This window comes from Thamnophis elegans, chromosome 5, assembly GCF_009769535.1.
Source record: "Thamnophis elegans isolate rThaEle1 chromosome 5, rThaEle1.pri, whole genome shotgun sequence".
Classification (NCBI taxonomy): Eukaryota; Metazoa; Chordata; class Lepidosauria; order Squamata; family Colubridae; genus Thamnophis; species Thamnophis elegans.
In genome coordinates this window covers 12,581,287-12,607,517 of record NC_045545.1, presented here as the reverse complement: position 1 = coordinate 12,607,517, position 26,231 = coordinate 12,581,287, and the positions used below count along the sequence as shown (strand labels likewise).

Genomic DNA, 26,231 nt, shown 5'->3' with positions numbered 1-26,231 from the left:
AGCGGTATATAAGTCTAACTGCTATTGCTAACTGCTAATTGCACTGGAAGGCCATCCTAAGATGGAGTGCTGGCCATCTCTCCCACTACTTGATTTCCTCAGCTGACTGTTCACAGTGAGGCCAACACCACAATATTACGTCTATAGGTAGCCCTTGACTTACACCAACAATTGGGGCCAGAATTTCCATTGCTAAGCTAGGCTGTTGTCGTATGAGTTGCAGCTGATTTTATGCACTATTTCTGCCGTGGTTGTTAAGCAAATCACCATGGTTGTTAAGTGAAGCGTGAATTTGTGAAGTGAATTATGCAATTGTTAAGCAAACCCAGATTCTCCTTACCAATTTTACTTGTTAGAAACCAGCTGGGGAGATCACAAATCGTGATAGCATCACCCTGGGATGATGCAACCATCTAAATCAAGGGTGTCAAACTCACATGACTTATCACAATGTTTTTCGCCTCTGTGGAGCCCGGGTGGGAGTGGCCTGCACGTGATTCATCCGTTCCACAGGCCGCCAGTTTGACACCCCTGGTGTAAATGTTTGCCAGTTGCCAAGCGCCCATATTTTGATCCTATGTCTATGGGGAAGCTGCGATGGTCGTAAGTGCAAGGACCAATTGGAAGTCACTTTTTTCAGTGACGTTGTAACTTCAAATGGTCACTAAATGAATGGTTGTAAGCTGTACTTTGTTTTGTTTTTAATTCACGAGGGTGTCGTACAATTTCATTTCTACATGGCCTGTGGAAGCCTTCTTTGATTTTAAAGAAATAGCATGAATAGCAAAAGCAGCAAGCAAAGATGGAGACCATGGATCTAGCCATTGGTGAATCCCATCTACCAATCACCCTAGTTATGTTAATTTAGACATTATTTAGTTTATTTTATGGCTGACATTATGTATATTTACTTCTACAGCCCAAGATGGAGAATTATTGGCTTAATCCCCCTTTCCAGAGCAAATATCTTGAGACTCAGATGTATTCCAAGGTAAAATGGGAATTTGAACCTGAGGGCCTAGTGCCTCTTTGGCAGTTTCCCTACATGGGTTTTCTCCTAAAAAAACAAAAACCTTGCTCCTCTATATAACTCATACATTCAAAAAAGAGTGAAGAGATGAGCAACGAAGTGATGAGAAGAGCAACAAAGACAAACTAAATCGTATGATGAACAGCTAAGGGACTAAGGAAACTATTGCAGGTATGGCTACCTAATGAAGAAAGGGCTTAAGGGTGACAATAGCCATCTCCAGTACTTGAAGGGTTTTCACAGAGAAGAGGAGGTGAACTTATTCTCCAAAGCACCTGAATGTATAACAAGAAGCAATGGGCGGAAACTCATCAAAGAGAGATCCAACCTTGAACTTAAAAAGGAATTTCCTGATAGAGAGAACAATTAATCAGTGGAACAGCTTGCCTCCCAGAGTCTATCACTAGAGTTTTTCAAGAAAAGATTGGACAATCATTTGTCCAGAATGGTTTAAGGATTCCTGCCTTAGACAGGGGGTTGGACTAGAAGACCTCTGGGACCTTCTGGGATTCTCTTCTGTCCTATTCTATTCATTTTTCTAGATGTACTTCTCTAAACACAAGGAGGATTATATATACTTACACGCTGATCCTTCAGAAGGATTCAAGTGGGAGGATTTATCTGCCAAAAAAGAAAAAAAAGGAAAGACAGAAAGAAAATTTTTATACCCAACAGAAATTCTTAAGTAGAATCTGTAACCTAGTAAGAAATCCAGTTAAATTGATCAAATTTGAGTGAGAACATAAAGAAGAGGAAAGGAAATCCTTTCTATCTCATTAAGTGTCTTTGGTGAAATAATCTTGAAAAAAAGCAAGCAACGAAAGTTACCAGGTGCTGTCCAATTATTGCCAAATCACAAGTATTGGCTTTTTCTGTAAAGAATTAAGATTTCACCCTTGGGGCATTTATGGTAAAACAGATGTGGTTATCCCAAAGACCCAAGAAGTAAGAGTAAGTTGGAGACATGTAAATCCAAGGCATTGAAAGAATATAGAGGCAAACTAATTTTATTCCCAAAATAGTTTGCATAAAATAGTTTCTCCCAATCGAGAAGCCTTTCAGAAATGACACAACATTCCCTCTGTCACTGCTGAGAGATGAAGTCCACAATTTCTGACTCGGATTGCAGAAGACAGGAGTGACATCAACCTAGGTTTTAACCGTCATATTAATATTAATTAATAATATATATTTGCCTATTGTACAATCTATCATATCCATGAACCGCGGTGGCGCAGTGGTTAGAGTGCAGTACTGCAGGCTACTTCTGCTGATTGCCCACTGCCAGCAGTTTGGCAGATGAATCTCACCAGGCTCAAGGTTGACTCAGCCTTCCATCTTTCCGAGGTGGGTAAAAGCAGTGGTGTATTAACCATTAAGCAGACTAAGCATGTGCTTAGGGCACCACGCCCAAAGGGGGCACCATAAAGTTGAGAAAGAAAAATTCCCAATGAAGATTGGTGCGGTATGTACAAAGGAAGGGGGGCACCAAGATTTGTCAGTGCTTAATCCGCCACTGGGTAAAATGAAGATCCAGATTGTTGCGGGGAATATGCCGATTCTGTAAACCGTTTAGAGGGAGCTGGAAAGCAATTTCAAGCAGTATGTAAGTCTAAGTGCTATTGCTATGCTGCAACCTTGGAAGGCAAATGGGGGATGCCAGAGTAACAGAAAATGCAAACTAACTAATAAAAGAAAACCATAAATATGGCCGACAAGTCAAACGCTTCTAAATGTTTCTAATTTCACTAGGATTGAATTCATGGCGTGCCCTACATAGCCCAACCTTGTAACATTTAAAAAAAAATCTGGAAGGATTTGTTTTCTCTTAAACATGCAACTATATTATCCTCGATCACCATTCATGGCATGCGTGTAACACATGGAGAGAAAAGCGAGTTGTGGAACTGAAAGTTCTGTTCTGATTCTGTATCTAAGGTGCTTCCAAGTTTCTTTACTTGGCTTCTAATGCAGATCTAACAGGAATGGATCCAATAATATGGATTGTAACAATGCACACAACCAATGGCCTGTTTTGCATCAAAATCTGCGATAGCTAATGTCTCAGAGATGCAACTCTTATTTGGTTGCTAGCATTTCTAAGCCTTACAAATTTGCTCTTAGTTCATAGTGACAATAAACCTCAAGGGCTTGAGTCATAACCAAGGGGTTAAATGGCAATAAAGATACAGTGTGTGTATGCTGCACGCCTATTAAGCTGAATGTCTGAAAAATTCTAGGACACATTCCAGTATGCATCGTACAATAAATCTTATCAGCCCTTAGTTCACTATGTTTATTATCACACACTTTTCTCTTCTAAAGTAAGAAACATCTAAAAAAGATCTATAAAATATTTGGTCCAATTTAAACTACAGAGGTACTAGATTCCTTAGAGAATTGAACCCAAATGACATCCATTCTGGCTGATCCAATGAGGCATTTTGTTAGCTATTGAAATTCATGAGAGATTATAGATACGGCCAGAAAAACACAAAAAAAGCAAGCATTTTAATTGCATTGTGCACGGAGACCAAATCTTTCAGAGTTGTCCTCAGTGGATTCATTTGTGTCAAGAATAAAGATTTGCAAAAACTCCTTGCAGTCTCAAATAGCTAAGCAGAAACAGTTGTCCTTCTCACACCCCAAGCAGCGCACCATGGCATACCATCAACTGCTTAAATGCCAAGAAACGCTCTCTATGTGACTGAGGTTAAGGGATTTCTGATCTTCATCTTTTTTTTAAAAAAAAAAATCCCTTAGAAAGCATTCCAGAATTTTAAACAGCCTTTGCGTAGAAGTGAAAGATTTTGATCTCCATCTGAAAGCACCGAAACCCTCTAATTAATGTATCACATCAACACCAAATGGGAGCGTGCACGGATAAGGTATTAAAAATAAGTATAAATGCTCATGTTTGCTAATGTTGTTAGAAAGGCCAAAGAAAGATGACTTTCATGTACACATGCATTGTTAGTTGAACTCCTGGGTTTCTGCCATCCATATTAATCAACCCTGATTTTGAAAACAATGGTTAGGATCAAACCTCCATTGGTTAGGATTGGTGATGTGCTTGTCGTGTTTAATTTACCTATTGCCTTTTAAACTATATTTTATAGTCATCCTTTACTACATACAGTATGGGGAGATTATATTCTGCAATTTTCTACCATTTTTCCACTCATGAAGTGGGTGCGGGGGATGGGCAGGAGAGAAAGGAAACACAACAGGGATTTATTTAAAAACAATAACAACAACCAATTCCAATCTAGAATGAATAAGGTAATGTTGGCTTAAATAGCTCTTTCCAAGCTGGCAGCTATTCTGTTTGTGTTTGTTTGTGTGTGTGTGTGTGTGTGTGTGTGTGTGTGTGTGTGTTATGTGGTGTGTGTAGGGACTGTATATTCCCGAGGTAGCAATAATGCCTGAATAATTTGGGACAGAAACCAGATTTTTGGATATGGATTATGTTCTGGCTTATCAATGTGCTTCCAACTACACCATGAAAAGAACCTTTATATACACCATCGTTTATTAGGAAAGTTCATGGCACTCAGTTATGAAGAGGCAGATTTCAGATTTCTGGCAGCTTCAAATAAAAAAATAAATTAATACATTGCATAGGATTGTTCCTTTTCTCATACAGATAGAGAGAAAGGGGGAGGGTATATACAACTAACAAATACATTTAGGGAGACAACAAGGGTTTCTTTGTAGCGCAATAATCCTCTTCTTAGTTCTACCTGTGCAAATAATTTTGGGTTATCAAAACAACTGCAAATTTTCTTTGAACATATGGAACTATTCATATGTTAATATCGGATGGGTCCAATTAGTTAGTTAACTGAATTAGGTTAATTTAATTGGTTGGAAGCCTTGCATACCTTAGAAAACCTTAAATTCTAAATATTATGAGAACAGCTATTTTTAAGAAAAGTAATTATGTGGGGAAAATAAGTCAATATATAAAGTAGAAAGTTTTATCCAAACTTTTCCACTGTATGCAACTTGCTTTTTGGTGCTTCACATCACAGCCCACATTTCTACTTTATATATTGACTTATTTTCCCCACATAATTACTTTTCTTAAAAAAGATAGATCCGAGGGTCATCTAGAGATTTGTTAATTACTGTATATATTTCCTCCTCTTGAAAACATAGATTAATAGTCAGACAGATACAAGGAGGAAAAAATGATTTCCTTCAGGCAATCATTTCTAAATATATACAGGCATTTTCTTTGTGGCCGTAGTACTTATTAATAGAAACCTACAATGCTACGGAATATTTTCAATATATTTGAAGTTCCGTTACAATGTGTAATTAAGCATTTACAGCCCCAAAGGGAAAAAAAATATACCGCTTTCCCAATACCTATAGCATAATGAACAGCTGGAATCAATTGTGCAGTATTACTTAATGTTTATGAATTCCATATTGTTACATAGAATCAAAATACATTCCTTTATGAACCCTTGGCCAAATTGCATTTGAAAGAAGATTTAAGGAAAAAAATGAGTGCAAACAAGTATTAGTGTTTAAAAATAATGATGTCTTATAAATCAGAATAATAATATCACCAGACTGCAAAACTGTATGTGCCGCGAGGCAAATTTTTATACAGAGATTGAAAATATATTCAGTACCTTCTGGTCTCCCTTTAGTTATCACAGCAAGGGGTTTGGTGAAGGTTTTCTTATTTTGCATCATTGCAAAGATCATATCAACATTAAGAAAGGTGCAAGCTTCATCTGGAAGGATACACTGCAAGATGGAGAGAACAGACAGCTTGTAAAATCAGGGGCACACTGAAAATATTTACATTATCACAGCAGATGTCCATCATCATTGGTATTTAGTAATATTTACTCAAGAAAAAACAAAACTTAATAAAAATAATTTCCACAAATGCTTGCAAAAATTCCTCTCAGTTACATTTCAACTTTTCTTTGATACTTGAGTTACTTAAAACTCTACCAATCCTCAAAGCTGCAGAGAGTCTCTTCTGGGCAGTGTCCATACAAATCCACATGTTGCTTCACAACTGTGTTGAAAAAGTTCTTCTGTTTCCCACCCCAATTGCTCTTTTCATTAACACAATGAATACAACAGATGATGAGATTATTCAAGATGATTGTTCATCAGCTTAGACTGTTCAAAGTTTTTTTTCTCCCCCAAGTAGAAAAGTAATATTTCCCATTTAGAAAAGATGCTGATTATTTTAATGTTTTGGAACAAAGAGACTTTTCCCCTGCTTAGAGATGTTTACTACATCTCTGAAACAAATATTCTGAGATAAACAATAAAAAATTGCAGGAATTAACTTTAAACACTCATTTATTTTCCTTCAAAATCCTCTGAAGCAGTTCAACCTGATAATTCACCAGTAGAGGTTCAGAAACAATAGCATTATTTTTATCTCAGCAGGATCTGGAAAATTAATGCTAATGCATTGTTTACAACAAATGTGATGAACACCGAACAGTTTCGGAAAATTTGAACCGCTTAACACAATTTCTATCCATCATCTATAACCATTTAGTGGAAAATATATATCATGCTGTCAAAAGCTACAAGTGTTTTCATTGGGAAAACTCAACATATATTGTCCTACTGTTATTAATTATTCCTAAGTTTATTAACTTTTTGGAATCTATTGTAATGACAATTTACACCAAGTAGTATCACAAATGAAGGCAAATGTATATGTCCCAGGATAATGTTGCAGGATCCAATCTGGGTCAGTCACTGGGACCAGAGGTTTAGTCTTCCAAGCTTTTGGACTCATGCTGGAGCCCATCTTCAGGGAACCTGTCTCTCACCAAGAATGTGTGCTTTAGACCAGTGGTTCTTAACCTGGGCGATATCACTCCCCAGGGAGTGATTTTGTTTTTCAGGGGGGCGATGGAATGAAAAGAGATGACGCGGAGGTGAAGGAATGGAAGGGGGCGATATGGGGGCGATGGAGCGAGAGGTTTTGGGGACACTTTTGAGACTTTTTTCGTACAGTGAACTGGCTGTATATCTGTGGTACAAAAACATCAGATCGCTTGCTATTAGTGGATTGAACTGTGTTTTAAAATGTTCCTCCAGCTAGCTTCAGTACAGAACGCCATACATATGTAAATACACATCGCTCATCTTCATGCACGTTGCGCAGCAGCCTCTATCACTCTACCCATACAGTGGCACGCCATTGGCCAGAATGGAAGGGGTGAGCGCTTCTTTGGAAACATCGCATGCTGAGTGGCTGTCCCGTGATGTCAGCTGTAATGTCAACATAACTGTTGAAACTAGGTTTATCGATGTCCATGTATGTTTTATAGTGTTCCAGTGCAGTTGAAAATTTAATTTTCAGTTAGTGCCTTTCATTTCGAAGACCTCTCAACATGGCCGAGAAGAGGAAGTGTCGCCAATATTCAACGGAATACCTAAAATTGGGATTCATCCCATCTCCTTCCAACGTACAGCTTCCATTTTGTCTTCTTTGTAAGAAAACTTTTTCAAATGAAGCGGTGAAGCCTTCCCGACTGAAAGACTCTGTGTGTCTCTTTGTATTGTACTTTTTTAGCATGCACTCCAGTTTGATATTATATTTTCTCGGTTTTATGGTTTCAATTTTTGTTGTGTTCTTCATGTAAACTTTTTGTGTAGATATATTTTTTTTCCTCAGTTTAAGGCATTAAATTTGTCGCTCTGATTTTTGTTGCTTTCCTTCTGTAAAAAATTTATTTGTGTCTTTTTAACCCTTTTTATAGTGTGCATGAATATATATTTTCCTCGAATCTTAATTTAGTTTCAGAGTTTTCATCTTGAAATTCTTAGTTCCTGCATTGCGGTTTGTTCGTATGCCCTTTTTATATTTCTTTTTGCGTCTTAAAATTAACTTGTAATTAAATCATTAAATGTTACTGTTTTTTTCTGGGCATTTCATTTTATTGCAATTGAATTTTGTTTTCAGTGGTCATTGCATTTAAGTGTCTTGAATAAATAAGATAATAATGTAATACATGTATCACGAAGTTTGGGAGTAAAGTGATGGGTGGCATCAGAATTTTTCACAGAGTTGAGATATGGGAAAAAGACTTGAAATCAATTATTTGCATCGATATGTCCTGATGACAATTTTAAAGAAAACAAAAAATGTGTTTGCATAAATTGAAGAATTATTTCCCTGTGTTGTGATTGAGAGGATATGTTGGGGGAGGGAGGCGATGATAACTTTCTCAATGACTCAAGGGGGTGATTCTTTCAAAAAGGTTAAGAACCACTATTTTAGACTTTCTACACGTAGGATTTATGTGGTGCCTGGTTGGATGTGACTCAGAGGTGGGTTCCTACCAGTTCGCACCTATTCGGTAGAACCGGATCGTCAAATCTACCGAACCGGTTAGAAGAGGTTCCACCAGTGGACCCGGAAAGCAGGCCACACCTACAGAAGAGGTTCCAACATTTTTTGAAACCCACCACTGGTCCTTGGATATGATTATTCTACACTATCATGCTCATATTTATAAAACTCAGTGCCTCTGTGAAAGGTAAGGATGACTACTGCGTTTGTGGTGCAATCAGAACATTGTGTGTGTTGAAGTTGTTTTAACGCAAACCAAAGATGCCTTTTAAAAAACAAGTTTACATCATATTCTTATGTATGCCAGTGCTGTGTGTGAGGTAATTTAAGGTGGTTCTGACAAGTGTCGTCGGCATCTTCATATCCGGTCAAGCCACTCCCATCCAGTCACATGGGTGGCAAGCCACACCCACAGAGTAGGTTCGAACAATTTTTGAAACCCACCACTGGTGTGACTTCTTACAATCCAATCAACCAATAAGAAGCCACACCCAACCAGTCACCACATAAATATTATGTATAGCATAGCATAGCATTCGCATTCGCTGGCTGGGGAATTCTGGGAGTTGAAGTCCAGACATCTTCAAGTAGCCAAGGTTGAGAAACACTGGTCTAAAGTCTTGCTACATAAGATCTTCCAAAACCTATCATCCCTTCTGACTCAAATGCTTTCAGGAAACAAGAGTTGTATATATTATTCTCTTTAGAAAGTTTGTTTTAACATAAAGAAGAATGAGACAGAGGAGGAAGCATAGAAACAAATGGGGGAATAACAACAAAATACCTATTAGGTTCCACATAAAAAACACCATTCAGCCACATTTTTAGAAAAACCATTAATCCTTGACCATATGAAATTGTATTCATTGGTCTTTCCTTTATGCTGGAAAAGAGCCAACTCACAGACAGAACATTCACATGAAGCCATACCTCAATATTATAACAGCTCCAAATGCAGAGGAGTAGCTTCATACTGTACAAGCTATTCTGGAAAAACTCACCATTACTCATATAGAAAATGTATTGGTTAACATCATCTGTTGCAAATTGGTTTAACCAATCAGTCACACTTATAACTTCTTTGGCTGCTCTATCGTAAAGTAGCTTCCAAAACTTAGCACTCTCCAACTATGTAACTCCCAGCCAAGGTCTAAGGCTGGGTTTCTTAAACTAAGGGCCATGATCCCCCACTAAGAGTCACATGGCCAGAATCATGTTAAAACAACAACAACAATCGGGCTTGCAGAGGCAAAGAGAACATGACAAAAATTTGTTTCGTGCTTTTTCTCTGTAAGCTGGTTGTTGGTTCATCCATGAGCAAGTTTTGACTACATAATCTCTAGGGCTGTCAAACTCCTTCTGCATACTGATCTCTACCTTCCCTGTTCAAATCTGTAGCAGGAATTTGCAAATTGCCAAATTTGTGACTATCTGCAACTTATAAATTGAAATTACAGCATAAAGAGTATATGTTTATTTCTTGCCCAGCTCTAGCTTCGATAAAATCAATAGTGTTCTTCATTTGACATTTTAGTCCTGATATTGAAAATCTGAGAGTCTTGGCTTTCTCTTTTCTCTTGATTTACATTAAAGAAGCAAATTCTAAGTTTCTTCACCCTAGTTAACCTGTCAGAGTTGTTGCAATGTGGGTGTTGCACACTGTACATGATTGATGCTCTCAGAAAACAATTTATGGCCAGCTTTTTTTAAAATCAGATCAACACATTAAATCACAACCAATGAAGTTCTGGTCTAAGTTTTAACTTAAAGTCTTAGTGGTGGTGTAAATCGGAGAACAAAGTAATTACAGATGTGAGTTTCTGTATGCCAGAAAAAGAAAAAGGGGAGAGGAATCTTTTCACAACTTACCTGAGCTAATCCTGGAATATCTTTTTCTCTTTTCGTGCATAAGGTCACCTCACAGTGTAGAAAGAGAAGAGAGCTGTTGAATGTGGATTTGAACAAGAAGCTAAACCGCTTTTTGTCAGTATGGGCATTTGGTACAGGAAAATTAGCTTTTGGAACATTGAAGAATCTTACAGACTCCTCTTTAGGACAAACATTTTCAATAATGGTGTATTCTGACATTCGGTCAGGATAGGAATTTGGTGAAATAAAGCAAGTTTGGATTACAAAGCCCAGGGATCTTTCAGCCTTTGTCAGAGAAATCTGCATGAGAAAAGAAAAATAGATCATGCTACATTTAATGTTTTGAAGATTGCATAGCAGTCTAATAAAGTCAGTCAATCAGATGTTGAGTACCTTGGTTACCCCACCCACTTGGATAATCTGTAGAATTAGGAAATCCTGGTGCCTTTCATTCCTCCCGCATCACAAGGGATTTTAAGACTTGAGAGACTGCCTGCTGCCAATCACCTCCACTAGACTGATTAGATCCCACAGATCGAATTCCATCCGCCGGCCAGTGCCGACTGGCGACTACCCGGAGGAGAGCCTTCTCTGTGGCTGCTCCGACCCTCTGGAACGAACTCCCCGTGGAGATTCGAACCCTCACCACCCTCCAGGCCTTCCGCAAAGCCCTTAAAACCTGGCTGTTCCGACAGGCCTGGGGCTAAAGAGCTGTTGCCCCCGTCTCGAATGGTATGACTGTTGTGTGTTTTTAAATTATGTATTGTTATGTTCCGTCTTTTGTTTTCTGTCTGTACCCCCCTTCCCTGATTTGAGTTGTGAGCTGCCCTGAGTCCCCTTCGGGGGAAAAGGGCGGCATATAAATATAATAAAATCAAATCAATCAAATCAAAATCAAGAGTTATAGTCCAAAATATTCAGGAGACATTTTTCTCTCCTATGGTAACCACCATTTTTAAAAGTGGAATAAGGAAACATAGTTTTATAGGTATAATATCCTCAAAGTCTTTGATATGCTAAGTCATGGGTTTTTTTGTAGTTTGTTCAGTAAACCTTAATTGTCTGGGTTGGTATATAATGCCAAATCAAATGAAAACTAACTGCATTCTATTTTAGCATAGGGCGAGCTCATTACCAAGAGGAAAAACCCTCTTATAAAGTGTGGTGACACAGACTTGGTTGTCTGTAGTTGGCTGTGAATGTTAGTTTTTACAGAGTCAAAAATGATCCACCTGGTGCTAGAACAGGACATTAACAAATTAAGGAACATATGAGAATTTTTATCTTCTACCCCTTAAAGAAAGAGTAGGAGAAAGAGAGAGGCACTGTTGTATATTGAGTTTGCATATGATACAGAGCAGCTCTTGGAATTATTTTCATAGTTCTTGGTTGTTTGAAACCACCCAGAGATGCTTGAGATGGAAGGCCATATAAATCTTTCAAATAAATAAAAAAATGAAAGAACTGTGCCTGTTCATTTTTTAAACTGTGCGTGCTCATGCATGTGAAATCAGTTTTGCCGTCAATTTGAAAAAGAAAAAGGTGAAACAATAGGGCATTATTTTCATGAACGACTCTTATTTCCAAGAAGACTTGATGAGGAAGACACACGTTTTGCACTGGACTTGCCATATTACTAAGATTCCTTGGTCTTTACCACAAAAGTATTATCTTAATTCAAGATCGGTACAATTTCCTTTTCACAAAAAACCACAAGAGGACACATCTGTCTGCCAGAGGCAATTGAACCAGGCCAGCTTAGGATGTACGAGAACAGCCTTTTCTCAGCTACCATGTTCCTGAAAAACAGTCTCATTGATTTCCATTTCGACTTGAGTCAATTACCTCAACAAAAATCTGGCTGTTGTCTGCAACAGAGAAGAATCCTTGAACTGGAGTCCGAAAAAGCTCCGTCTCATAGAGTTCCATTCCAAAGGTGGCATTGCCAACACGTACTTCAGGTGGCCAGAACCTGGAAACCTTTGAATCTCTGGGTTGATGGAATGTGCAATTGAACTAATCCAAAAACAAGGAGATAAATTTATTGAAGAAGATAGCAAAATATATAAGGGGAGGAAACAACAGTTGTAGACTCCACATGGCCTCCCAATTATATTTTTATAGCCCCTAGAATCCCTTATGGTCCTGTTGCCAAAACACCATATTTCAGCAGCCTACTCTGCCATTTTATTTTTAATGTTTTTGAGACTTAGGTTAGATCTAAAACATTTGGTGGCCTAGTTCCATCCACTCAGACATTGTCTCCATAAGGACCCAGACACATACACCAACACCCCCACCACAAACATATTTCAAATATGACTGATTCACAAGCATTTTGGAAAGGGAGAAAAATCAAGCTTTCTTCAAAATCGACTCAACTGCTTTGGTTCAGAACGTTTTCTTCTTATCTTATTTTCCTGTCTAATCCTCTCATGAGTGGTACCGTAGAGTCTTCATGAATACACATAAACAAACAATCCTCTCTGACCTCATTAACAGTCATTTAAATCTTCTTCATTAAATTTATGGCAAGAAAGACATACATTCTTAGACACAGACAACCCAACAGAAATAAAACGTTTTGGGTGAATTTATCATTTTGAACAAAGAACAGATTGTGAGATAGAATAAATGAAGAAAGCCTAAAATATTGGGAAGCTTGTTTTAAAACCAAAAAAGGCGATTTGGAAAGAAAAGAATCACTGGGAAAACAAAGAAACTATTCACCCATTAACAGCATGAAAAACTGATATTGTTTTGAAATTGGAAGGAGAAGGTTCCTAATCCAATAAAAGATATATAATTCACAGGTGCACGGAAAAGTGTTTCAATCAGCCCATGCATCATAAATGATGTTTATCAAATACTTTAAGAATCAAAGTTCTAAGAAAGGATATCAGTCTTCTATATTCACAAGCCAAGTGATAGCTAATCAATACATACCACAACAATTACAGGCCGACTGAAAAAGGTGATATCTGATTCATCCATATCCCCAGGGAAACCATTATCCCCTGATTCCATGTCTTCATAATCAATTGGCCAACCACTAGCTTCAGTTGATGGTGACACCTGGATAACAATCTTTAACCAAATGGAGAAAGGGAGGGGAAAAAACCAACAACAACTGTCAAAACTTTGGGGATCTGATTCCATCTCATCTTGATCAGAAACATTGCAGGAAAAGTTGGTTACAGGAGAGATCTAATATTATTGATAGTAGAGAGTACGGTCTGTTACCTGATGTTTTAAGCTTATCTTAGTTTTCCATGCAACCATTGTTTGAAACGTTAGACCAAAATAATAACCACATTCATAGGAAATGCCCTCTGCATTCCCAAATTTTAGCCTCTTCCTGGGGATATGCTGACCAGACAGTTTCAGGAAGTTTACAGATTGGGGAAAACTTGCTTTAGTTTATATACAATATGCAAACAGAAGAAGCCTATGCAAAAGGCTATACAGGTAGTCCTTAACTTACAACAGTTCATTTAGTAAACATTCAAAGTTGCAACGGCACTGAAAAAAAGTGATTTATAATAGTTTTTCAACTTACGACTGTTGCAGCATCCCAATGGTCATGTGATCAAAATTCAGATGCTTGGCAACTGACTTATATTTACGACAGGGGTCATGTGATCACATTTTGCAACCTTCTGACAAGCGAAGCCAATGGGGAAGCCAGATTCATTTTACAATCATGTTACTAACTTAACAACTGCAGTGATTCATTGAACAACCATGGCAAGAAAGTTCGTAAAATGGGACAAAATTCACTTAACAAACGTCTCACTTAGCAACAGAAATTTGCATGACCCGACAAATGTGCACACGACAAAAGCACGTCGACAAAACTGCGGCGCTAAAACCGCGACATCATCAATGCGGCAACAACAGCGCGGCAACAGAAGCGCGATTTAAGTTAAGGTAAGGGTTAGGTTTAGGTTTAGGGTTAAGGTTAGGGTTAGGGTTAGGGTTAGATTTAGGGTTAGGTTTAAGATTAGGTTTACAGCGCGCTTCTGTCGCTGTGCTGTTGTCGCCGTGCTTCAGTGCTCATTCATCGGCGCACTTTAGAACTCACGGTTTTGTCACTGCGGTTTAGTCGGGCGCGCTTTTGTCGTTCACCCTTTTGTCGGCGAACCGAAATTTGAGGCTCAATTGTGGTCGTAAGTTGAGGACTACCTGTATGCTCTGTGTCAACTCGGTTGGAACCCTGCCCCTCTGGTCAGCAGGATAGCTTAAGAACAGTTCACTTTAACTTTTGCAGTTGATTACAGTTTATTTAAACTGTGATTGCTAGTTTGCAAAGAACTTGTCAGGAATTGGTCAAAGGTAAATGAATGCTGAATGATTCTTGTTCTTTTTAATAGAGAATAAAAAGAGGAAGTACATATAGTATGGCGAGTTTCTAAATGATGCTGAACGTTTGTCTAGTAGGAAGATACTGAATATTACTCTTAGAAAGGACTACTCCAGGATCTCAACCCCTATATCTTCCCAGTCAGTCAATTTATCTATCTGCATCATGGTAAAAAATAGGCGTATTGTTTGACTTCCAAACCTGGAGTGTAATAGCAGTAACATATTGGCTCTAAAAAGCCGTCTGAGTATTGGCATAGAAATGAATATACCAGCAGTTTGACTTCTCTTTCTGGTAAAACTATAACATTTACTGCATTTCAAAAAAGCAGTGGCTCATTGAACTGGACTTGCATATATCCTACGTTTTAATAATCATCACAGTATTCAGCAGTCAAAGAGCTGTAACTTTATACTACTTCAGTATTTCTTTCTTTTTTTTGAAGCACACACAATAACAGTGAGTTTTCTTCTTTTTATTTTTCTTTTGCATTTTTTCCTCCCTGCTCTACACATTAAGTCTTTACTGCTTTTCTTAAAAACAGCAAAATAAAACCTTTTCTCAATTTAATTCCCTTACTGAGCGCATTACTCATTTTCTGCTTGCTTTTCATACACAAATTGTCCCCTCTCCACGCTTTTCTGGGTTTCCAGATGATGCAGCATTTCTTCAATTCAGTTCTACCTTTGTTTGCCCGCATGACGGATGGACGACACACAAAAGGTATTTTGACATTTTTCGGGCATTTGCTTCGTAATTCACTGCCAGTTTCAGTGATTTAGAAATTGGTCCGAGTACTAAGAAAAATCTTTTGCTTTTGAGATCAACTTAATGTTTAAAGATAGCAGTCCAGCTGCTGAGTTGAGATCCAGATGTATTTTTCCACAGCCTGTTGATCTATAGTTTTTGTTGGGTGCATCTCTAGATCAAATGCCAAAAACTCCAGCCAATAAAGGATTTTAAATGGCCTTTTGGAAAAAAAAATTGGATAAGGCTATGTCTGATCAGGTTGCCTTAGCTATATTTGAGTTGGACAACAATTTTTTCTTCATCTGCCAAAATTGTCACTATGTGCTGAAATTACAAAAGCCAATAGCTATGCTTGTTTACCTGAACTGGCCAACACCCACCAAGTCACAGTGAAAATGCTGAACCAGACTGAAGGGAAAAATCTTACTTGGGCACAATAACTTGCATAGCTGCTTACACACTTGGAAAAACCAAGTGGATTCAAATTTCCAGCACCGAATATACATTAATATTGAAAATATATTTGACATAACTAGCATACACCAGGAAACACTCCCTCAACGCATATACAATATGATTTAACTTAAAATATAACTTATTTTGGAATTGCCAAGTTACTGTAATGGTTTACTTCTAAATAAGTTCATGCTTGCATCTAGTATTGAAAAATTACTGCGATTATTCAAATACTCTCACTCCAATCCTATATGACAATGAGGAGCAACTGAAAGAGATATCATACAGTTCTATAAAAATATTTGTCCTCGTTCAGATTTTTGCATACCTTTGCCCCTGAATATTATCAGATATATATTCTCTATAGAAATCGAATCAGTGTGACAAACTAATATTAAAATTTCACTGTTGCTTCGCATATGTCCTAAACAAAGTCACCCAACTAGGCAAAGTGCTAGAATAAAAAAACTAAAGTTCATAGATTCCTGAACTAGCTACACTATTTTAGTTGTTAAAATAGGTGTAGGCTCTGGAAGGCCCTACGGCCGGTTAGCTCATGTGCGCGCTGAGTGTGCCCGCTTGATGAGCGATGCATGCGCATGAGCAGTGCAATTAAAATTGTTCTGCACATGTGCAGAACTGAAAAACAAGATGGCGGTGCCTATAGCACCACCCAGAGAACTGGTATGGGGGCATGGCAGACCTGGGTCACTGCAGGTTCCAGCGACCCAGGCCATCAAACCACTACCGGTTTGGCTGAATCAATCCAAACCGGTAGGAACTCACCACTGTTATAACTGCAACCAAACAGTTCCAGTTCTTAGTGATCAGTTTTTTACATTGTACTGTAGGAATTTTGCCCCTTTCCTCCACGGCAAACAACTTCAGAAACATTTGAGGATCTTCTAGCATGATCATTTCCATCCTTCCCAGGTGGGTAAAATGAGGACCCAGATTGTTGCAGGAAATATGCTGGCTCTGTAAACCGCTTAGAGAGGGCTGTAAAGCACTGTGAAGTAGTATATAAATCTAAATTCTATTGCTATTTCAGATCCTGCAGGTTGGATGACTTTACTCCAGAAATAATAGACAAAAGATCAGACCCTGTCTATCGGTCAATAGGACCCACATGAAGTTCTTGTAATTTTCAGGGACAAAGATATGCAAAAATTCAGATAATCAAAAGGAGGGAGGGAGTTTTAGTTCACAGACATGCCATATTTTTCGGAGTATAAGACGCCTCAGAGTATAGGATGCACCAAGGTTTTGAAGAGGCAAATTAAAAAAAAAGTTTTTGCACTCTGCAGACCTCCCGAAAATGCCCCCCCCTTTTTCTTCAAAAAAAGGGCATGAATAGCCTTTAAGAGGCTTGTAGAGTGCTCGGGGGGGGGGGGGCAAAAACAAGCAAAAAATGGCCTGTTTTCCCCTCATTTCTGCCCTCTCCAGCCCCCAGGAGCACTCTGCAAGGCTCCTAAAGGCTATGCACGGCCATTTTGGTGAAGGGGGCAGGGTTTCAGGAGGCAAAAAATGCTGTATTCAGTGTATAAGACGCACCCAGATTTTCAACCTCTTTTTTGAGGGGAAAAGGTCCGTCTTATACTCTGAAAAATACAGTATATAGCCAGATTTGAAGAATGGAATGAGATGGTGCTACCATCCCACTGTCTCTTGTTAGAAGTCAACATTATATATGGTACCATATGTGTCAGATGAAAGATATTATAATGGTAACTGTGAACTAAACAGCCGCTAGGAAATATTCCTCCCATCTTGTTTATTTTGCCCTTCACTGTTTTTAAAGATCTTGGAAAAAGATGTGGAACAGATTTCACTAGCTTTGCATCAGAGAAACAACTCAGAACTAATCTCTGCTCCTCCTCCTGGTGTCTTCTAAGAGCTGAGGAGAAGAGAGATTTGGGATTCTATCTCACTACTCTAGGAGATAAGATACTCACAGAGTTGAGATAGACGACGTTATCCAAAGGATAGGGAATCTGTCGGGTCCCACAATCGTGCAAAGACGACTCCAGAATAAAATGGGTCCTGTTTGATTTAGCTCTGCAAGTAGGATCCAGCAGAGAGAGCTGTGTCCCAATGAAACCGCTAGCCTAAAAGGAAGCAGAACAAGACAGAAAGTTATACCCAAACCACTGATCAGAACTGCCAAGGACAGAAACAACTGGTACCAAGCATTTTCTCCGACACTGAGAAATTCTGTATTAGAAATCTATTGTATGATTATTTGTGCTGTCACAATGAGTGAAGTAGAAAACCGGGAGGGCCAGGTAAGCAACTGGATGGCCTACTCATTAGGTAGAATGAAATTTCAAGATCCTGAGATCGTAAAGTAGACTTGAAAGTTTCAGAATATAACCCTGTAGAGAAATGGGATTTAAATTCCCGTCCAGGTAGACACAAAACGAAGCTTCTTTATATCTATAAAAGCTATCATAGAAGGGGATGGTCAACCTTTTCCATTTCCACTCTGTGGGATTTCTATAGGAGTGGACTTTTAAATGGAGAGAGATTTCCAAAAAGTGATCAGCTCTTTGAAATGACCAAGTTCATTCTATTCTTTCAAAGCTATGACTTTATTCTCCCCACCCCCAAAAAAGTTATTTATTTATTTATTTTTACAAATATATCAAATTAATGTGTGAGCAGTGTGGCACCTGAGTGTCATACATTCTAAGGCAAATAAAACTAATAAAATTAATCATAATTATTACATTCAATGTATCTATGTATACATTTCTAATAATGATACACATTTACATTAGGTTGCAATATGTCATTATTCAATTATTCCATGGTTTCTCTTATTATTTATTTTTATTTTATTATATGAAGGTGTATACACATTTTAATATTCCCCCTACCAAAGGTGGGTTCCTACCAGTTCGCATCTATTCGGTAGAACCGGTTCGTAAAATCTACCGAACCCGTTAGAAGAGGTTCCACGAGTGGACCCAGAAAGCAGGCCACACCTACAGAAGAGGTTCCAAAATTTTTTGAAACCCACCACTGGTCCTTGGATATGATTATTCTACACTATCATGCTCATATTTATAAAACTCAGTGCCTCTGTGAAAGGTAAGGATGACTACTGCGTTTGTGGTGCAATCAGAACATTGTGTGTGTTGAAGTTGTTTTAACGCAAACCAAAGATGCCTTTTAAAAAACAAGTTTACATCATATTTTTATGCATGCCAGTGCTGTGTGTGAGGTAATTTAAGGTGGTTCTGATACGTGTCATCGGCATCTTCATATCCGGTCACATGGGCGGCAAGCCACTCCCATCCGCTCACATGGGAGGCAAGCCACTCCCACAAAGGAGGCCACACCCACAGAGTAGGTTTGAACAATTTTTGAAACCCACCACTGCCACCTACACTTATTTCTATCACTTATTCTAGCTTTTACTATGACTTTATTCTTTATTTAGGCTTTGGGCTGCATCTGAAGAAAAACTACACTTCTGAGACTGGACTCAGCTGAGTGTCCATACTTTTTAGAGCCAAATGGAACACTAATGGTCCCTTAGGTCACATGACTCTTGCCGAGCTGACGAGGCGAACAGCTTTTATCTTGGCTTTTGCGTTGAGGTTTAGCAGAACCATAGTCATCAGAGCAAGCAAGGGGAACCCCACATAGTACAAAGCAGTTGTGGTGATGCCAGCCTTGCAGCGGTAATCACATGACATCCAGAATCCAAAATAATTCACTTTGAAATGAAATTAAAATAACTTGCTAACCTCCAGTGAGTCTTTTGCTACCGCTACCATCATGGATGTATCGTTACATATCACAGACATGGCGACATCAACGCTACCCTGCACTTCTTCTGGTTCCGGGTCTCTTGGAAGAAGCTGTTCAAAACCATGGCTAGCTATGATTGGGTCAACAGTATCGGCCGACGGCAAGGAGCCTTGGTTGTTCTCATGAAGAAAACTGAAATGCATGTCTTGGTCCAAACGTGAGGTTGGAGGGGATTTAATGCCATGTAGCAGTTCCTTCAGCTCTGGTGGAAGGAAATCCTCTTCTTCTTCATCATTCATTTCTTCTACAGAAAGAGAGAAATTACAAATATCGTATATACTCGAGTATAGGCCGACCCGAATATAAGCCGAGGCACCTAATTTTACAACAAAAAACTGGAAAAGTTATTGACTCGAGTATAAGCCTAGGGTGGGAAATGCAGCAGCTACCGGTAAATTTCAAAAATAAAAATAGATACCAATAATGTTTTTGAATATTTATTTCAAAGAAAAACAGTAAACTAGCGGTGTATTCAATGAAATACTTCACTCACCTCATGATGCTGATGTCCCGCTGTGATGATGATGTCCCGTGCAGTCGCGGGAGCGATGTCCCGCCTCCTATGACACACGGCACAGTGATTCCTATCATTGGATCACTGTACCAGAGGAGGTGGGACATCGCTATGTGGCTGCTTGCCATAACAAGGAGGAGGTGGGACATCGTTGCAGAGCGACGAGGAGGGGGAGGAAGGGGAATCGTAAGACAGCCCTGCATTACATTAGAACGTGAGGAGGGGGGATGGTGCGGTGCGCGCTGTGCGGCAAACTGACACAGAGGGAGGGGAAACTCACAGGGGCACTGGGCCATTCACGAGTGTCACCCAGCGGCATGGCCCCGCCCCTTTTTCTCCTCCATTTCGGGCAAATTTTTCACTGACTCGAGTATAAGCCGAGGCGGCTTTTTTCAGCCCAAAAAGTGGGCTGAAAAACTAGGCTTATACTCGAGTATATACAGTAGTCATTCCATACATCTTATTCATAACTAGAATCATGCACCGGTTAGTTCACATAGCATGTTAAACCATGTTTATAGAGATTCTCAGTCACCCAGATCATGGCTTTTTCCGTGGTTGAACGATGAAATTATTTTTTTCCTTTCCTTTCCCAAGAAATAGTTTCTTGGCCCTATTTTTCTTGCAACAAGTCAATGTTTGGTACTGCGATTCCCAGTTTGTTTTAACCATGATTTATTACGTCCGAATGTGTAACATTGGTTTATTCCTAAATTTGTCTTTAACTCAACTTAGCTCTTCTTGTTCCTGGCAGAAGTAACAAAGAGGAAAATCCTAGGAATTTACCCAACACGTCTTATGTCAAAACTGGCTTTGGCTTGTTCCTGGCTTTCTCAACAAATCATGGTTATAACAAATCGCTATAACAAATGGCGACTTAGCAGGATGCATGAAACAGACATAGTTAAGAATGCTATTTAAAGTACAGTTAGGATCAGACATTTCTCTTTCTTCACAGAAAACAACAATGAAGGTATCTCATCTCCTTTCCTTCAACCTGCCTAGTGTTGTTTCCCTCCTGAAAAACTAGCTTCCTTTCATTTCCTTGTTCTTGGAAGGGTAAAAAAAGCCTTGGCATGGTATGAAAAATATAAAAGCCTGTATATAACCTCAGCTTCCTTAGCTCAGGACAACAGAACGTTTGAAAAATAAAGCCCAAAGCTGAGAATCATCTCACAAATATAGCATTCCGCACGGGATGCAGAAATGCCCATCAAGTATCTTCTCAATTCAAGACCAAAGGGAACAAAAGAATATTGCTGTATTTAATACGATCTGATGTTCTTCCTTACCTGCATCCACAAGTTGTAGGTGAAATCTATTAGCAAGGGGTGCTTTTGTATAAGTAGTAACTGGGTAGTGACCATGCTCATATGCCCAGGCAATCAAATTCTCATGAGAGGAAGGCATATCAAACACAATGGTTTTACTCATAGTCATAGAGCGTTCGGTTTCTTTTCCAAAGCCAACCCCATTCGATGTCTATAAAACAGAAAACAAAAACTTTAGCCCTAGATAGGTTTGTTTCTTACAAAACTTTTTTTTTAAAATTGAAGGATTTAGTTAACTATCACTTCAGATCAAATTTTGCTTTCTTTCATTCATTTTGTACCATTCAATCAATGTTTTCTTGTCCACACAAGGAATTTTATCAAAAGGATCAAAAATTAGTGGGTAATGTGTAAGATAGATTCAAACAATTTCAACTGAGGAATATCCACATGACAGAATTTCACCACTTCATGAGATTCTACTGTTGATAACCGCAACATATAAAATGGCTCTATGGGTTGATTGCATCATATAGTGCCTTTTACCATAGCAAGCAGAATGAGATCCTCTATGCCAGGGATGTCAAACCTAAGGCTCGGGGGCCAAATCTGGCCCACAGGATGCTTAAATTTGGCCCGTGTGCCCGCCCTGGAAACAGTGAAAGACCGGCTCACAGTGCCTCTGCCAGCGAAAACAGAGCTCAGGGATGCCATGCAAGGCCCACCCGGCTCCGTTTTCGTCCACAAAGTCCTCCTGCAGCCTTCTGCCAGCAAAAATGGAGCTCAGGGGGGCCACACGCAACCTGCCCGGGTTCCGTTTTTGGCCACGACAGCCTCCTGCAGCCCTCTGCCAGGAGGCCATGCGCTCCATTTTCGCAGGCAGAGGGCTGCAGGACACAGTCGCGGTACAAAACAGAGCCTTGATGAGTGATGTCGAGCTGACCATGCCCACACTGGCCACCCCCCGAACCACCATCCCCAACCCCCTGAGATCAAACACAACATTGATGTGGCCCTCACTGAAATCGACGTTGACACTCCTGCTCTATGCCAAGGGATAATTGAGGGGAAATGCATACTGCAACAGCTTTCTGCAACCTGATGCTCTCTAAGTATGTTTGAAGTTCAGTTCTCAGAATTTCCAGTCAGTTGGGGAAAGGAAAGAAAAGACATCATAATGATTCTTATGGCTTATAATTCATTACTAATGATTGGCAGGGTGTGAGATCCTCTCTCCTCTACCACCTGCTCCTATCAGGCAGCAGGATTTGAATTAAATTGTAATTGTTGATGTCAGAATGTTTGGACAAACAGAGGACCATCTGGAAAACTGAAGATCATCCCCAAGAAATCTATAAGAATATATATCTTCCACTAGGGCAAAAATATATATCTTCCACTAGGGCAATGAACACAATTAGAGCAATATATTAATGTGTGCAATAAAAATAAAACACTGTATGTACATCCAAGTTCCCTTAATGTTTTACAAAAAACTTCTGAGAATCCCCCAAACCAGGTCACTTCAGCAATATTCCATTTAAGCAATATTTGGAAAATTGTTACTCAGAAATCATACTTTGCTGAAGATAGTGGGATAAGAACAGGCAGGGTGGGATTCAGCTGGGTCGGATAGGTTTGGATCAACCGGATGCTAATTTTACATCTGGTTTGCCGAACTGGTAGTTGCAAGGACTGGCGGCAAAGGGGGAGGTGGGGCAAAAAATGGGCCTCCCAGAAGTTCTGGAAGTCTGGAAATGGTCCCATTTCTGACCTCCAGAGGGCCTGAGGAGTTTTTGCCATCCCGGAAGCTTGAAGAAAGCCTCCAGAGCCTGAGGAGGGTGCAAAATGGGTCTTCCGGAAGTCCAGAAACAAGCCCATTTCCAGCCTCCGGAGCCTGGGGGAGGCTGTTTTTGCCCCCCTAGAGACTCAAGAAAAGCCTCCGAAGTCTGGGTATAGTGAGGCCCCCCCCCCCGTGGTGCAGGCGGCTGAGCAAACGATGACCACGCCCACCCAACAACCAGACAGAGAACCAGTTGTTAAAAATTTTGAATCCCACCTATGAGAACAGGCCTCATTTGACGACAATATCCTTGGTTTAGCGTGCATCAGGTTCCTAGAAATGCTTCAGGAATATAACTGATCTATCTCTAAGCTTCTCACTGCCTTGAATTTTCCAGTTATTGAACTCAATAGCTTAAGTTATTGTGCGTCTATTCCCATTTCTTTCTATTTCTATTCCCATTTCTATTCCTATTTATTGCTCGTCCCTTAGGAACTGGCCGTCTTTTTATTCTAGGCAGCATTTTCTCAGATACTCTGTTGAGGAATCATGGTGAGCAGGACTAAAGCACAGAGAGAATCCAAAGCCAGAGGCGTTATCAGACAGATATAACCTCCGTAGTGGGCTCATTTTCCCTTTCTGACATTCCTCTTTCTCTTTTCATTTTATTACCAAACCATCATTTCTTTCTTCCAAGCAAGCCTGAGACTGCAGGTCATCCCATCCCAATTCAGCTAGTCTTTGCCTTTCACTTCAGTAAAAGCCCTTCAAAGTGTTATTGATTTTAAACATACATCCGAGTCTAAAGATGCAATCGCACCTCTTAGCATGGTGTGATTTTACTTAAAGCATCTTCATGCAGTGGTAAAAATCTGATTTTCTTGAGCAGCAAACCTATCACAAAAGTCCAATGTAAGGATTAGGGTGCCTTGGAATCCTCTGATAGGCCTAACTGCAGTATTTCTAGCAACTGTTTTCATTTTTCCTCAAGGCCCCAAGAAAGTAGCTGTGAGAAATGAAAAGGACCGTAAAGCTACTCAAAAGGCCACATTTTTATTCTATTTAAGAGTAGGAGACTCTAACATTATGTAATGAGATTCCAGCACCTGCCCCCAAATGCCAAATGCTGATAACTAACACTGTGTAAACTGGAGCTATTGTCAGTGAGAAATACCCCTTATTTAGCAATACTGTGTAACTGACAACTGGCGGGCATTGCTCTGTGCAATTGATGGCTTTATTGTATGCCTCTCAAAATCACATTTGTGACATGAGCAGCCATATAAATTAAACTGACAGACAGACAGATAGAAGATAGATGGTTTCATTTATGAATGCATTCTTGGGAGCAGAAGGAATCTGATAGTCACTGAATTCCTTCAGCTTTTAGAACTGTGACTGGAACAACACAGGAACTTCGCATACATGGAATCCAGAGGTGGGTTCCTACCAGTTCGCACCTATTCGGTAGAACCGGTTCGTCAAATCTACCGAACAGGTTAGAAGAGGTTCCATCAGTGGACCCGGAAAGCAGGCCACACCTACAGAAGAGGTTCCAAATTTTTTTGAAACCCACCACTGACTATCATGCTCATATTTATAAAACTCAGTGCCTCTGTGAAAGGTAAGGATGACTACTGCGTTTGTGGTGCAATCAGAACATTGCGTGTGTTGAAGTTGTTTTAACGCAAACCAAAGATGCCTTTTAAAAAACAAGTTTACATCATATTCTTATGCATGCCAGTGCTGTGTGTGAGGTAATTTAAGGTGGTTCTGACAAGTGTCATTATATCCGGTAACATGGGCGGAAAGCCACTCCCATCCGGTCACATGGGTGGCAAGCCACTCCCACAAAGGAGGCCACACCCACAGAGTAGGTTCGAACAATTTTTGAAACCCACCACTGATGGGATCCTTCCCCTCTCATTTGCTCTTAATATTTAAATAATAATATTATTTAGCAACTTGATTCTTGCTGAATGAAGAGCTTGGAAAAAAAGGTTCAAAGTCAACAGGTGGTCCGAATAAGATGCAATGCATCCCTGAGGTTTATAAAGGCTTTCAGAAATGAACGTTGGTCCATCTTTCACACCAGAGGTGGGGAACAATGGCTCTTTAATGACTTGAGGACTTCAACTCCCAGAATTCCTGGCTGGCTCAAGAATTCTGGGAGTTGAAGTCTACAAGTCAAAAGAGGACCTTTGTTCCCCACCTCTGGTGTGAAAGATGGATCAACGTTCATTTCTGAAAGGCCCTCTTTTGACTTGTAGACTTCAACTCCCAGAATTCCTGAGCCAGCCAGGAATTCTGGGAGTTGAAGTCCTCAAGTCATAAAAGAGCCGTTGTTCCCCACCCCTGTGCCTGACACGGTAGCCGGCTGCTTGGTAGGTTGGGAGAAAACAAAGCGCCAACAACATTAGCAAAAGAGGGGGAGCCGTTTAGTCAGTCATCTGTTATTAGGGCTTTCCTTGTTCACAGCAAGGCACGAGATGTTAACAGACCCGTGCCTCCTCCAGACCACAAAGCAGGGCAATATCTACTTACAATGGCTTCCAACCTCCCCTGCACGTCATGGGATTTGATGACCCAGTTGACAGACTTTCTGCACTTGAGGATAAGTACAAGATTCCTGACAAGCGTGGTGTCTGGCCGAGATGGTCTGATGTCAATGATGATATCCACCTGGAAAGCGCTGGAAAAGCAAGATCTGAGTCAGCCGGCATGCCAGAAAATTTCTGCTCTCAACCTTCTTCCAATCCATCATGTTCCCAGTGTCTGGCCAGTAGATTAAAACACTGGAGGTTATCCCAGACGTCCAGCATGTGCAAAACAGACTGTTCCACCCCACTTGCTAGAACAATTTTAAATAACAATGGAAACAACATACTTTTTTACGCTAATAACACTCCTCAAAAGCTTGTCTTTCCCATTTAAAGAGTGCACATTTTCTCTATTTTGGTGTCAGTTCAAGAAAGCCACTTAGAGCTGGCTTTTCACATCTGCACAAAAGAGCTATCTTCTTTTG

The 26,231-nt window shown here is 39.7% G+C and overlaps 1 protein-coding gene across 3 annotated transcripts in view; it reads right to left on the bottom strand.

Moving 5' to 3' along the window:
• Positions 1 to 26,231, bottom strand: part of TGFBR3 (transforming growth factor beta receptor 3) — a 187,180-nt gene that overhangs the window by 10,532 nt on the left and 150,417 nt on the right. For 2 of the 3 annotated variants that reach the window (XM_032218372.1, XM_032218371.1), the window contains exons 7-15: positions 25,751 to 25,898; positions 21,445 to 21,634; positions 19,575 to 19,882; positions 17,775 to 17,927; positions 13,197 to 13,337; positions 12,096 to 12,266; positions 10,251 to 10,550; positions 5,677 to 5,794; positions 1,613 to 1,651 (exon numbers count right to left, since the gene is read on the bottom strand). In XM_032218372.1, the coding sequence (XP_032074263.1) occupies positions 1,613 to 1,651; positions 5,677 to 5,794; positions 10,251 to 10,550; positions 12,096 to 12,266; positions 13,197 to 13,337; positions 17,775 to 17,927; positions 19,575 to 19,882; positions 21,445 to 21,634; positions 25,751 to 25,898 (1,568 nt within the window). The remainder of the gene's footprint in view (positions 1 to 1,612; positions 1,652 to 5,676; positions 5,795 to 10,250; positions 10,551 to 12,095; positions 12,267 to 13,196; positions 13,338 to 17,774; positions 17,928 to 19,574; positions 19,883 to 21,444; positions 21,635 to 25,750; positions 25,899 to 26,231) is intronic. The other variant, XM_032218373.1, reaches the window with a different exon arrangement.